General features: G+C 36.0%; 2 protein-coding genes across 3 annotated transcripts; both read left to right on the forward strand.

Annotated features, from left to right (window-relative positions):
- The first annotated feature begins 2,547 nt into the window (after positions 1–2,547).
- Positions 2,548–5,126, forward strand: LOC104608901 (glucan endo-1,3-beta-glucosidase-like). 2 transcript variants are annotated; one of them, XM_010275029.3, is made up of 2 exons: positions 2,548–2,765; positions 3,899–5,126. In XM_010275029.3, the coding sequence occupies exons 1-2, from the start codon at positions 2,669–2,671 to the stop codon at positions 4,870–4,872; spliced, it is 1,071 nt and encodes a 356-aa protein (XP_010273331.1). In that variant the 5' UTR covers positions 2,548–2,668; the 3' UTR covers positions 4,873–5,126. The 2 variants fall into 2 exon arrangements, with proteins under 2 accessions (XP_010273331.1, XP_010273332.1); XM_010275030.3 differs by having other exon boundaries at positions 3,902–5,126.
- A 7,581-nt stretch (positions 5,127–12,707) lies between these two features.
- Positions 12,708–14,801, forward strand: LOC104608900 (glucan endo-1,3-beta-glucosidase-like). Its single transcript, XM_010275028.2, has 2 exons — positions 12,708–12,717; positions 13,803–14,801. Exons 1-2 carry the CDS (start codon positions 12,708–12,710, stop codon positions 14,741–14,743), a joined length of 951 nt encoding a protein of 316 aa, XP_010273330.1. The 3' UTR covers positions 14,744–14,801.
- Positions 14,802–15,532: the final 731 nt, after the last annotated feature.

Here is a 15,532-nt window from a genome sequence, read left to right on the forward strand (position 1 = left end):
TAAGAATCAAGATAAATAGGTTGTTTGCCTACAATTATGAATTAATTAACCCATATTAATTTGCTAAGGTCTCTACCAAAAATCGGTGTATTTTTGATAGCCACTCTCTAATAATACCTAATAAAAATTGGCAATGCTCAAAACCAAGTTATCTAACAATATTTGTAAAAATGAAACAACACTAAAATTCATTTAGAAATAATAAAAAATTTGATACAAATTTATCTAAGATATAAAAAAATTGGTTAGGGGTGCTCATAAGAAATCGAGAAAGAGAGTGAAACCAAAAAATGTGGTTCATCAAATTGATTGGTGTATATATATATATAGAGAGAGAGAGATTTAAAAAAATTGAAAATCCAAGGAATTGAACTGGACAAAAACTGAATTGACCACTCGTTAACAAAGTGATTCTGTTTGGTTTCGGTTCAAAACATGGTTAAGCTAACTGAACTGTAAGCACCCCGAGCTCAATATTGCTAAGCATGCATGTTTATTATCCAAGTCGATCTTGTACTTCGTGTGATATTTTGTCATCTGTAGTCATGAATAATTTATTAGGTGGCATTCGGTAATACTTTGTGGACATTTAAAGTTTGAAAATTTTGCTTTTCAGAGGCAAGGGATGTTTGAGATTACATCTATTTCTAACATCTAAAAAGAGAAAAGACATTTAAAATGCTAAGACCCAGTCTCATATTTTACCAAAAGCATACGCATTTCAAATGTGATGAAATAATATTATTACTCTTATTATTATTATTATCGATTTAATAATAATAATAATAATAATGATGATGATGATTTATTTAATAATAATGAATCAATATTGTTATAAATATTTATTATTAATTAAAATTTTAAAGAAATCACAATATTAATAATATATATATATATATATATTAAAATATATTAATAAAATTTAATTTAATAATACAAAACCCAAAATTAATGTTACGGTCAGATCCGGCTTTGCCCAATTGATAATATAATAATGCTCCCTCTGCCTCAACTTCGTCCCAACTAGCAAGTAAGATATATAGTTTGGTACGAAATTGAGCCATTAATTGCCTCCACACTGCTTAAAAGTCTTTGGCTTATGAAAGGGGAAGAAACAAGTGGAATCACTTCTTGTGCACTGAACGTTGCATTGGGATTATATCTTTTGGTGAAAATTATTCAGTGGTTGGGAAGGCCAGACTACTTTAGTATTGGCTAGGGGTTTCAATGGATTGGTAATTTGGACGGATTGAATGGACCAATAAAAACTATTTAATTGGACCAGTTCAAATTTAACGATCCAAAGTATTTCTTGATTGGATTGAACTCCATCTATCTGTAATGAATTTGTATTGGATTAGTCAATATCTGATTCATTGATAGAAAATAAGAATATAGGTGTCAATGGACTTGATTTGTGTTAGAATCTATCTAAATTGAAACAATTTGAACAGATTAGATGGTCCAGACATTAAATTTAACTAGTTTAAAATATTCGTTAGATTGAATTGGACCTGATCCATTGTAATGGATTCACATTGGACTGGATCTGATTGGACCAATTGACACCCCTTATTTGGCCATGCCCATTGTCAATACTTGAAGTTCAGAAGTTTGTAATAGAATGAGAAGTTGAAATTTGATCATATATGATTACAAAATACCCACAGTCAACCAAGATATAAATATAATGCAGCTAAATGGTCAACGATCGAATATTTAATTGCACCCAGCCATCCACACTGATTAAGTCTTTGGATTATCAAGCGGGCAAGAAAATGAAAGATTTCGTATGGGCCAAAGCAAGATGGGTGTATAGGGATTATTTCTTTTAATTATTGGAAATTGAAGGGCAGACTGGTTTAGTGTTGGCCATGCGCAGTATACTGTCAATACGTAGAAGTGAAATTGAATATCAGTTACCCATGTAAGCATTTGTTATGGGGTCAAGTGCAGCATTTGCTTTACGGGTATTTGTTAGAGAATAAAAATCCATTTAAGGATCTTACTTGATAGCTTAAACTTTTAAGTTGAATGGTTCAGGTTTAATATTCCATCCTCCTAGCTTAATATTTTAGGTTAAATCGTTAATTACAATTTGCCAATTTGTACCCGCTATATATGTCATAGCTTTGGTCTACAATTATAGAATTACATTATGGGACAATGGACCGTTTGGTTTGATGAAAACGTATTAATAAATTAATCAACGCTTCTATTGATTGGGTCAATCTCTAACCCCAAAGATGGGACAATATATGATTAAAGGGGAAGGTCATTGACTCATTGTTATAGAAGTCTAACTATCTCATGATTCACTCGGGCAAGCTGGGTCTCTCTTGACTTTGATTTTAACTCATGGTGACGTTGACCAATTTCCCGTCCCAGAGAGAAAGAGAGAGAATGTATTTATATGTGAGTTTCCATGCGGTTGCCGAAGAAGGTGGCTGCTTACTTACGAAATCATTAATTAACTAAAGCTTATAAAAAAATATATATATATATATTAATTAGGTGGTGTTATGGTTCTCCCAAGTTCCACGTCTAACCACCTAAAAGGATTTCAGCTCCATCGATTCCTATAAAATGGACATACACCAGATGGATTGATAGCATATCAAAATTTCAGCTCTAAGTTCTTAATCTCCTTTTCTACTTGTTATTCATCATGGATAAGTTCTATGCAGAAAGAAGCAATGGCCCTTCTGTGGCTACAGCTACAATGCTCTTTTTTGTGCTTCTAATGGCTATCTCAAACATCACAGGTATCTCTCTCTCTATTAATTCATAACCCTCTTTATTCTGTTTAGTAATGGCCTCCACTGTGGGCCTCTTTCCCATTCTATAAACTCGTGTAGCCACCTTCAATTATTCTCCTTTTCTTCTAGCTAATTGATAATCTAAAAGCTTTATATTAGTTTTCTTTTTTTTTTTCAAGCATCTCTAAGGTATAGAATAGAATCAACTATGTGTTCTAAGACTGCATTTGGCATTCCTTATTGTAAGGATTTAATTCCTTTTTCGCAATTAAAAAGGAAACAACAAATCCTTAAGATAAGGAATGCGAACTGTGGACTTATGGTTACACATTTGGCCTCACCATTGTGTAAAGTTATCCAACCAAAAAAGCAGATCATTCAATATTCTGACCAAAGGCTACCACAGACCTGCTGCGAATTAAACCAAGGCTGTTTGCAGTTGGCCATATAACCCATTGAATTAAAGGGTGGTCATATAACCCCTACTCAGGCTGGTTTATGTTTCCCTGACCAATTCAAAAAACCAACCTTATAACCAATTTTGTCTTGGGAAAAATCTTAAAATACTTTGAAGATGTGAAAATTTAAGCCCAACAACTTAGGGTTGGTTACAAGGACCACGGTCTCGGTTGACCATTGAATCATTTCAATGATTTGATTATGTTAGCTAAGCCATATATAAGTGCAATGGGCCCATATACCATATAAAATTGTTCCTCAAGGAACAATTAGTGTAATGAAGGCCCTATTATGTGAAAACTTTAACACAAGGATATCTAGAAGATCCAAAACATTAATTTCAACCTGAAACTTTACATCCGCCATAAGCCCGTTTGGGTGGCATAAATTTCTCATGTTGTAAGGTAGACCTCAAATGAAGCCATGAATTGAAGTCGTGTTTGAAAAAAAACACTAGCTATGAAGCTAAAAGTACATTAACAAGAGCCAAGAAATTGGCTCTGCGCTGAATCTAGCTTCTCAAAAGTGGCTCAGTTATTGCAGCTAAATCAATGCTGAAGCCCACCCAAACGGTCTCTAAGAGGGGAGCTAGGTTTCTTGTTAAAGTTTCTATTAGGACCTCCAAATTAAGGTAGTGTTGAAACTACAGTTAAGACTCGGTTTTTCTCTATCTTCTGCAGCAGGTGCGCAAAGGATAGGTGTGTGCTACGGAATGTTGGGTAATAATTTGCCATCGAAAAGTGAAGTTGTGGCTCTCTATGAAGCCAATAATATACAGAGGATGAGAGTTTATGCTCCAAATCAAGAGGCTTTTCAGGCCCTGAAAGGCTCCAACATTGAAGTAATGCTGGGCGTCCCAAACCAAGACCTTCAACGTATCGCAGGCAGCGACCTAACCCCGGCCTATGACTTTGTATATGGCAATGTGGTAGCCAATAAAGATACTATCAATTTCAACTATATTCTAGTTGGTAATGAAGTCGACCTCAAATATTTCCAATATGTCCTCCCTGCCATGAAAAACATCCAGAGCGCAGTTGAAACAGCTGGGTTACAAGACCGAGTGAAGGTGACAACAGCCACTCACTCTGGAGTCCTGGATAAAACTTATCCTCCTTCCAATTCCGTCTTCCGATCCGAGTATCTGCAATTCATGCGACCCATCATTGGCTTCTTAGCAGAAAAAGGGTCACCACTCTGCGCTAATATCTATCCTTATTTCGCTTATATCGGAAACCCCAGCTCTATTAGGCTTGATTATGCCTTGTTTACTGCTCCAGAAGCTGTGGTATCTGATGACCAGTTGAACTACCACAACCTTTTTGATGCTTTGTTGGATTCTTTCTATGCTGCCGTTGAGAAGGAAGGCGGGGGATCTGTGAAGATTGTCGTATCTGAAACTGGTTGGCCAAATGCTGGTGAATCTGCAGCAACCACGGCCAATGCACAGACTTATTTGAACGGATTGATCCAACATGTGAAGGGGGGTACTCCCAGAAGGCCAAATGGTCCTATTGAGGCCTACATATTTGCCATGTTCGATGAGAATGAAAAGCCTCCTCTAAAGACAGAGACAGAGGCAATGACAACAGAAAGACACTATGGGCTTTTCAACCCAAATCAAAATCCCAAGTACCAAATTAGTTTCAGTTAACAACGATGGTTCAACCTTGAACGTGACAAAGAGTAGTTTCTGTTCTAATGTATTTTCATATTAAATAAAGGTTAGACACATAGGAATCACGAGTGCATGGAATATGGAAAAATTAATGACTCTAGCCAGTAGCTGTTTTACTTTTACCTTTGTGTTCTGTATAAGATATGTCATAATCAAAGTTTTTACTATTACAAGCAATAAATTGTAATTCAATTGTAAAGTTTGAATAAAAGAGGTTTCTAATTGTTGATTTTCTATCCCTACTGCAATGATAGATTATGATTTTTATTTGCAAATCAGTTCGATAATTTGCTCCTCATCTTTAAAATAAGAGTCGAAGAACAAGAAAAATCTATACTAAAAACTAGTGAGTGACCCCTCCACACAATTAATGGTTTCAAATAATTAATGTGTCCAAAACTCATGGAGATGCCTAGGGCTGATCTTCCCTCCACGTACCTGATCACTAGGGCTGCAAGTCGGGTAGTCTGGGCAAGGTTCTAAATATCGATACTTTATGTTTTACTTATTTTTTTTTTCAAATCGGTTTTTGGCTATTCTCTGAATCAGTGGCTGACCCGATACAATCTTTGTAGGGGCGTATCAGAAAGCCACTAGCATGATATGTATCGAACAATACGGGCCAATACCTATCAATATTTTGAACCTTGGGCTGGGCCAGGTTTAAGTTCAACCGAGGCCCAATCCTTAAAACCTGACCTAATGCCAGAGCCTGGCCCAAGCCCAAACTGTATCCAACCTTGTTTTATCTTAGCCTGTACTGAAATTTGATATACTCAGGTTGAGCTCGGCCCTGTGTTGGTCCAACTTATTTAATGAGTATGCACTAAAATTTGATATAAATGTATCTTTATATACGTTTATGTATTTATATATGATTAATCAAAAAAAAATACATATATGCATATATGAATGTAAATATATTTCTATATATACATACGTGTATGTTCATAGGGGTGTCAATTGGACTAGATTTGGTCCAACCTGATCCAGTCCAATGTGAGTCGATTATAAATGGACCAGGTCCAGTCCAATCCGATTAATGTTTTGGACCAATTTGGACCTCCAATTCAATGTCTAGACCATCCAATCTGTTCAAATTCATTTTGATTTAGATTGGTTTCAACCCGAACCCGGTCCATTGACATATATTCTTATCTTATATCAATAGACCAGATATTGGCTTAATCCAACATAAATTTGTTACGGACGAACCAATTCCAATCCAATCTAATAAATATTTTGAACCGGATTGGTCCAATCCAATGTCTTGTTGGTCCATCCAATCCATCCAAATTGATTTTGGACTAGACGGGGTCCAATCCAAAACCGGTCCATTCACACCCTTATATGTACATAGTTGAATTGGGTCAAGCTATTTAACGGTGAGGTCCAAGCCCAACATGAAAATTAAAACCAACAAAATTTTTGGTCCCAGACCCAGCCGGAAAACCAAACGCCCAACTCAGCCTATATACAATTATGGGTTTTTTTTGGAGAATAATGGTTCAGCCCAAGGTCAGAATTTTTAGGCTCAATGTACAGTTAGGGTGGGTGCCAGCTCAGATTTGATGCCAATTCATGGGTGGGGTCAATGTCAGGTTGGCCCAAGGTTGCACCCCTACTGATAACAGTCCAGTTTCTGGAATTGATTTCTTCCTACCAAAGTCAACACTTTTTTTAGTGCAGTGTTCTGTGGGTAGGAAATCCAAAAATTAATAGAGTTGGTATCTCCTGCCAAGAAAACATGTTCCAACCACCTACCAATTTGATCTACCACGCATATCTCACTGAAACTGGGGACCCAGTATAAAAGTGGGATCCGCCATGTATGGGATGTGCGATGTTAGATGATGTTGGTAGGCTGTTGGAATGTATTTTGTTGGCAGTTGATTAGGACTCGAAGTTGTGATGGGTTATAGGATAGCTGAATGGAAATAAGTCATTCAATTTTTTTTCTTGGGAGTTCATCCCCATATCCATAACCCTCCAACCCTAAGTGGAGGCAGTAATTGATCTAAATCTCTTCTACAGCCAGCTAGAGACCTTACCAACTGAGTCAATTTGATTAAGGCGCGTCTTTCTGCGTGAAGAAATGATGAAAAAATTCGAAAAACTCTGTTTGGAGCTTTCCGAAAATAGCTTAAAATGGGTTTTACTCGTCTTTTTGGGGAGGCATCTTTTGGAGGCTAGATCTTTTTCCAACCAAATAGGAAAAGACCAAAATGGGGCCTAACTCATTCATTTGCTGTCAAACAGCTAGCTTCTAATATGGCTCAAATACTTGTTTCGCACATTGTATTTGGATTGAAATTCAAATTCACAAGCTTAATATGTAAAATTTCTTTAGATTAGTTTATGTTGAATGCTTTTGAAGGATTTTTTAACATGCATTCATGCACTTAAAGTTTTATTTGCCATTGATTGAGATATGGAGAAAGAGCAACATTTTCTGCACATTAGGAGTGTCAACAGATTGGATTTGGGTTGGACCCCTCCAAATCAAAATCAATGTCAACAGGTTGGACAGACTAAGACGGTATTGAATTGGACCAGTCCGGTCTTAATTGTCCAAAGTATTTATTGAATTGGGTGGGATTAAATCAATGGAAAACGCCCACTGCAGAATTCTGAAATTACAGCCCCCCATAGTCTATTAGTAGCCTCTATAAACTGCATCCTGCCCGTGGATTTGGCATCGTCCACTGTCAGGATTCATCCCACCATAGAATTTTGAGGTGGGTTGAATAGTCATTCTCCCTTAAATCAATAACCAGTCCATTGACATAAGATAAAGAGTACAGTCAGGTTTGCCTTGGACTCAATCCAAATTAAAACCAAATTGATTAGATTGGAAGTCTAGACATTGAATTGTACCAGTCATGGTTTTCAAAACTAGACCAGACTGGAAAAACTGAGAACCGGTGACCGGTTCCGTTTTTCCCAAAAACCGGATTTTTCCCCAAAATCGTTGCTTTTGGTCAACGAACCGCTGAACCGGACGGTTAATTATTCGAACGGTTTTGACTGTTTTTTATTTTTTTGTCAAAATGAACTGAAAATTCGGTTCAAACAATCGGATCATTCAACCCTGTAACCAGACCTTTGACCGATTCAATCTCCGGATCGATTTTAAAAACCATGGTACCAATCCAGAATTATTCAAAGTATTCGTCAGATTAAATTGAACATCGTCTAATCGAAATGGACTCATAGCACTGGCTCAGGTTGGACCAATATCTGGCCTATTGATAGCCCTATTATTGTACATGAAACCCATAACTAGTAATGGGAAATATTATACACTAATTCTACCTTAATAACTGAGTCCTTTGATTTTTTTTTGTTGGTTTGATTAATTGAAGTTAGATTGTTATATGATGCAGCTACACAAACAATTATAAGATGGATTGGGTGACAATAACTTGCTTTATACGTACAGATGAAATTGTTGATCTCTTAAAAAAAATCATCCCACCATGTATTAACAACATCTCCCTATAAAGAATAATATAAAATTCAGGAAATGTTTCCGATGTATAACTGAAATTCGTTGGTTGGGTCCTCAATCTGCTTTATGATCCTCATGCTCCAAAGAAGCTTTGGCGAGTTGCTAGCACATTGGTGGCTGCGAATGCTTCAATGCTTCGGGTCATCTTTTTGCCTAGGCCGTAGATTGGTGGACTTGCAACAAATTGATCTTTAAGCAGTTGTGTTTCGACCCAATTACAACAATTACTCGTTCCATATGGATTCCATATTCCATCTGAAGATTGATCGAGCGGCCATTCCTGACTCATGGAAACAGAGGAATTACATCTGAATTAGGCTGCACTAAACCTGTCCACAATATCATCAGGACAAATTTTGATGTTAGTGTTAGTAATAGCTGAAGTCAGGAGTGAATCTAATGATTTGGGATCAAAATATGAGTGCCACTGTGCCAGCAGTGTTTGCTTTTAGAAGCTGAAGCTTGGGCATGTTTCTATGAATATAATTACGGTATGCTGCAGATGCTAAGTGCATCGCCGACGCCTTTCATTCTTGAAAGCGATGCACTTAGCATTACTCTAAAATCTCTCTCTTTCGGATGAATGAATTATACTACTTGAACAATTCTCTCAAAAAAATCAATTTTCTCTTTCTAATTTTTATATACTCATACAACCCATTCTTTTTTTTTCTTTTTTTTTGTAGAAACTCACACCCATTTAGTTGTTTTAAGAATCAAGATAATAGGTTAGGTTGTTTGTCTACAATTATGAAATAAACTGTTGTTAATTTTTGTGATGAAAGATGAAATTCATATTTTACCCACATTTGCCAAGGCCTCTATCTAAAAAGACTAATTTTTAATAGACACTCTCTAATAATATCTAATAAAAATTGGTAATGATCAAAACCATTTTTTATGCGTTTGGAACCATGAGCATTTATTCACTAAATGTTAATAAACACATAGGCACCACTAAGCGTCACTAGGCACCACATTAGTAAATCAGTGAATAAATGTCTACCCATTTGAAGAATTGCTAAAATGAAGCTTCCCCTAACGGTAGGCATGCACATAAATCAATGCGACCGTGTTTGCTTTTGCAATGTCTGCATATGGTAGGCACTCACATAAATTTCTACTAAAGTTGCAAACTATTAGAAGGGGTTTTCCAATGCCTCTTAAAAAAGACTTTTTAAATGTTATTGTTACATTTAAAAGAGACAATTAAGAGAGAGAGAACTTTGGGTTTTTCAAGGCCTCTATTTTAATGCATGTTATTTTTAAAATAAGATAGACATTTTAAATGTTATTATTACATTTAAAAGAGAGAGAGAGGGCATAGTAATACAACATGATAAAATAAAATATTAATAAGTCAAATAATGAAACATGCACCAAAAATAATAAGTCAACATAATAAAGTATAATATTATAGGTTGAGGTTAAACAATCAAACATAAAACACCAAAAATAAAAATATTATTTTAAAATTATTAATTTAAAAAGCCACTAAATTTCCACTTAAAACTAATAAATATTAGCAAAACATAGTAAAAATTAAAAGCATTTCAATTCCACTTAAAAATCAAACTAAATAAACACTAATAAAAAGAAGAAATTTAAATATAAAAAATATTAATTAATAGTTTTAATAATGTTATGATTTAAATATGAGTTTGATATATTGCAAATAGAATCCATGTTCCAATGTTGTATTTTGTTTTGTTTATTCTTTTTATTTTATTAGATAACTCTATATTAATGCATTTTTAATTAATTAATAATATTATTAAAATTAATAGTTTTTGTGAGCTCAAACCTTTATTGTGCATAGTGCCCAAAATGTAAAACCCGTTTTATCACTCAGACAATGAAGACAAGTTAAACAGGTATGTATTGACCCATTTTCAAAAATGGTTCTGCTACTTTTATTAACCCATAACGTGTCATACACAACATGCAACAACAACAACAACAACAATAATAATAATAATAATAATAGAATTTGAAATCAAATAGCTATAATTAATAAAAATTATTAAAGTTAATAAAAACATAATATCATAATACTTCATCTGCCTCAAATTCATTTAACAAGTATATGCCTCTACACTGCTTAAAAGTCTTTTGGCTTATGAAGCGGGGAAGAAGCAAGTGGATAAAATGAAGATATCCCGTGGGCAGAACGTAGAATTGGGATTATTTCTTTTGGTGATCAAAATTATTCAATTGTTGGGTAGGCAAGACAGCTTTAGTGTTGGCCGTGCTCATTGTAAATATGTCAAAGTTCATGAGTTCATAATCAAAAACAAGAAGTAAAATCTGATTATATAAGTGATCACAAAATAATCCAGAGTTAATCATTCATTTTTAGCGGATGTATATCATGTAGATAAGTGATCATCGATAGGGAACTTTATTTCTCTTCCTGGAATTATGCTGCATCTTCATGGTGATGTTAATTGTCAAAGTCACTTCATCGATATTCAAACTTCTTCAACAAAACAGGGAGGAATACTTTGTAAAACGTCTCTTTGTAACCGTTATTGTTGCTCTAGAAAATAGTGTTACAGCAACGTTATGTAAGAAAAAACGGTGTTCCAGGAAACAGCCTCTTGTTTGGAACTGTTTTTCCATAGAAAACGGTGCTCTAAGCTATGTCTTGAAAATCGGGGAGGCATGGCTTGAAGCAACACTAAATTTGGCGTTTCCTAGAGCTGCAACTCGTTGCTGCCAACAGGGTAGTGATGTGGCAGTGGATGATGGGTAGAAGTGTAGAAAACATTTCCTAGAGCATTGGTACCAAAAAGAAAAGGTTGTTGTTGCTCCAGGAAACGTCCTACCTTGCAGCAACAATTCCAAACCAAAAAAAATGCACCATTTTCTGAGAAAACGGTGCTCCAAATCACACATCAGCAGAGAAAACAGTACTACAACTACAATATTGATGCCAAACATATACAAAGAATACAAATACGTTTTTGCACTCTATAAATTTGTATTCATACTCTTTCCAAACTGAACCTAAGGAATTGTTCAATTTCAAAGGTTTAGCTCTTACTAGGTTTTTATTTTATAACATGCCCATTCATTCGAAAACCCAATGGACTTTAATAAATGTGGACAAATACAAGCCTATACCATCTTAAAAAACCATTCAACCTCAAGCTGTTGTTAGATGAGATATCTGAATAGGTTTTTATTACGCATGTGGAGGACGGAGTGAATCGATAGGATCATTTTATTAATTAACCTTGGAGTCATGTATTTAAGTGGTCAACGATCGGATGGCTAGTTTGCCTCCACACTGGTTAAAAGTCTTTGGATTATCAAGTAGGGAAGAAACAACAAATGGGATCAGATGAAGATTTCCCATGGGCTAGACGTTGTATTGGGGTTACTCCTTTTGTCTATGATTATTTTGGGTTACATTGTGGGACATGGACCTGTTTGGTTGGATGAAAACGTATTAATGAATTAATCAATGCTTCGATTGAATGGGTCAACAGGCTACGACGGGCTGGGTACGTATTTCGCATATGCGAAAATATGAAACTAATTGCTGTCTCTATCTCTAACCCCGAAGATGGACCGAGCAAAGGGGAGGCCCATTGTTCAACAAGTCCAACTATCTCATGACTCACTCATACCGGTCGAGCCGGGTCTCTGTTGATTTCAATTGGGATTTGGACTGATGAGATGGGATCATCATCATCATCCGTTGGCTTCCCGAAGATACGTTGAAGACAATTGGAACCGTATCTTATGGATCCCACCATATTTGAAGAATCGAAGGGCGAATGCATTAATTGCTAATAAATAGCTAATCAATGTAATTGATATTACATTACTGAATTATATAATTCTTTCTGATAAAGCGAAAGATTTTTTCCACATCATAGATTTTCCTACTCTTTATTAAAAGGAGGAAAAGAAAAGGTCAATCTAGTAGTTGGGCTTGGGCTTAGCAATCCAATAAGCATATTCCCAGCGTATCGAACTCAAACTACCAACCCACCAGCAACGTTTTGTGTTTGAAGAAAGATGATGAAGATGTGAAGTCTTGCATTTATAGTTTTATTCTATGCATGTCAATGGACACAGTAGGTGAAGTTTTTTGAGTTTTTTTTTTTTTAGTCTTTCATTATTAGACAATAGCAGTTATCCGAATTGTTTATGCTCTTAAATTTAAACCCCATCTTCCCCTATAAAAGGGGCCCAAATGGTGGCAAGCTACATAACGAGATACATCCAGGCTTTTGCTCTTCTTGGGTGTATAGCAGGAATCAATAAATACATCTCCGACTGAAATTTAATGGCTACAGGTTTCTCTCTCTCTCTCCATGCCTCTAGACTTCTATATTATGGATTAGTCTAATCAATATTATCAAAGAAGTGCTTGTAACTTGTGGACCCTAAGTCTATGTTTGGTTGCAAACCAGAAAAGTAGAATCCTAAGTTTCCTTTAGGATCAGTTTGGAAGGAGTACAAATATAAATATGTAGAGTGCAAAACCTTATATTTTGAATTATTTTATATGCATTTATTTGTACCCCTTCCAAACTGAGCCTTAAGAACTTCCGCTCCGTCTCTCTCTTATTTTTGATAAATCCAACATAGCTTAAGTTCTTATTTGATATATGAAAGTTATCAGATATTTTTTGTATTTTTGTTTTTGTATGAGGTGGGGATTAGGGGATTGGACTCCGAATTAAATTCCAAACCAACTAGATCTAATTCCGAGAGTGAGAAAATTCATTTAGAGCAGAAAGAAGTGAGGAATGTAGGCCGACCCAAGTACGTAGAAACTCAATAATGGCCAAGTGACTTTAGGGTTTAACAAATCGAATTGGGGCAGGGGCTTACCTTAGTCTAATCCAATCCAATCCAACACAACCTGACTTGCACCCTTGGAAGAAAAGTGGGGAATAAGGCGGAGTCATGCCTAGCTCTAGCTGGTACATATGAGCTTAAATCAGCCCCCAACAGCATATTTCTTCCATGTATTGGGAACATCTCCTAATGATAATATCAGAAAGATGATATCATCATCGGGAGATATTCCCAATACATGATGAGGATGTGCTGTGGGATGCCGTGAGGGGCAATCTTGTGGGGGGCTGATTTGATCTGGGCATATATGACTCCAATGAGCCCATATAACCTAGAATTATTAATTGTTGTAATGAAGGCCTATTATGTTAGAACTTGAACACAACAACAAGAATATCTGCACGACCCAAGACTTCAATTCCAACAAGCTTCTCCCAAGCGCTTGGGACTCTAAGTGGGGGGGGGGGGGGGGGGGAGTTAGGATTCGTGTTCAAGTTTCTATTGAGACCTCCAGAATTAGTGTTGAAACTACATACAACTAAACTAAGATTTTATTGTTCTCGATCATCTTTTGCAGGTGCATATTCTATAGGTGTGTGCAACGGTTTGTTAGGTGACCCTTTACCATCACCACAGGAAGTTGTGGCCCTGTATAAAGCCAATGATATAAACAAGATGAGACTTTATGCGCCTCATCAACCCACTTTTCAGGCTCTCAAAGGCTCCAATATTGAAGTAATGCTTGGCGTCCCAAACGAAGACCTTCAACGCATAGCAGGCAACGACTTAACCCCGGCATATGACTTCGTCTATGGCAATATAGTCGACAACAGAGCTACTATCAACTTCAAGTATATTGCTGTTGGTAATGAAGTCGACCTCCAATATTTCCAATATGTCCTCCCTGCCATGAGAAACATTCAGAGGGCAGTTGAAGCAGCTGGGTTGCAAAACCAAGTGAAGGTGACAACTGCTACTTACTCTGCAGTCCTGGATAAAACCTATCCTCCTTCCAATTCCGTCTTCAGAGCTGAGTATCTGCAATACATGTGGCCTATCATCGGCTTCTTAGCAGAAAAAGGGTCACCACTCTGCGCTAATATCTATCCTTATTTCGCTTATATCGGAAACCCCAGCTCTATTAGGCTTGATTATGCCTTGTTTACTGCACCAGGGACTGTGGTAACTGATGGCCGGTTCAGATACCAGAACCTTTTTGATGCCATGTTGGATTCTTTCTATGCTGCTGTTGAGAAGGCAGGCGGACCCTCTGTGAAGATTGTCGTATCTGAAAGTGGTTGGCCAAATGCTGGTGAATCTGCAGCAACCACGGCCAATGCACAGACTTATTTGAACGGCCTGATCCGGCATGTGAAAGGAGGTACGCCCAGAAGGCCAAATGGTCCTATTGAGGCTTACATATTTGCCATGTTCGATGAGAATAAAAAGCCTCTTCCAGAGACAGAGAGACACTTTGGGCTGTTCTTCCCAAATAAACAACCCAAGTATCTATTTTAATGTATTTTCATATTAAATAAAGGTTAGAAACCTATGAATCACGAGTCGAATAAGGAAAAATTACTCTAACCAGTGGCTTCTTTGTATGTGAAGTTTACAATAATGCATGAAAGTTTTTTAGTTTTACTATCATAATAATATATTATAGTTCAATTTTAAAGTTTGAACAGAAAAGAATAAAGTCTTTATCGGCTGATCAGTTTGATAATTTGCTCCTCAATTCTCATCATCTCCTTCAAGAGAGAGTTGAAAACAAGAAAAGAAAATCTATATACTTATAATTATGTTATCCACGTCGCCTTACATCACATTACTTTTCAACCCCTTAAAGTTTTGCGAGTTTTTGAATAAAAAAACAAAAATGAGGTTCTTTAAATTCAACAACAACTTTTTTTTTTTTAAACTGCTTGTAATCTCTATTTTCTTCATTTTTTGCGTTTTTTCTTATTTTCTTTTGTTTTAAATATATAAAACAATAATCATTGCTTGTCTTGATTAAATTAATAAAGTTGCACACTCTTAGAAAGACCTTTCGGTTTCCAATGACTCTTATTTTAATGCATGTTATTATTACATTTAAAAAAGACATTTAAGAAAGAGACCTTTGGGTTTTTCAAAGCCTTTTATTTTAATGCATGTTTATTATTACATTTAAAAGAGAGAGAGAGAGAGAGAATAGTAATAATATAAATATGTTGAGGTTAAACCATGGTTTCCAAAATTGGACCGGATTGGATGGTCGGACCAGAAAAAACAGGAACCAGTTATGTGATCAGTTCCGTTTTACCC

The sequence above is a fragment of the Nelumbo nucifera genome, chromosome 7 (assembly GCF_055504915.1).
Source record: "Nelumbo nucifera cultivar China Antique chromosome 7, China Antique-T2T, whole genome shotgun sequence".
Lineage (NCBI taxonomy): Eukaryota > Viridiplantae > Streptophyta > Magnoliopsida > Proteales > Nelumbonaceae > Nelumbo > Nelumbo nucifera.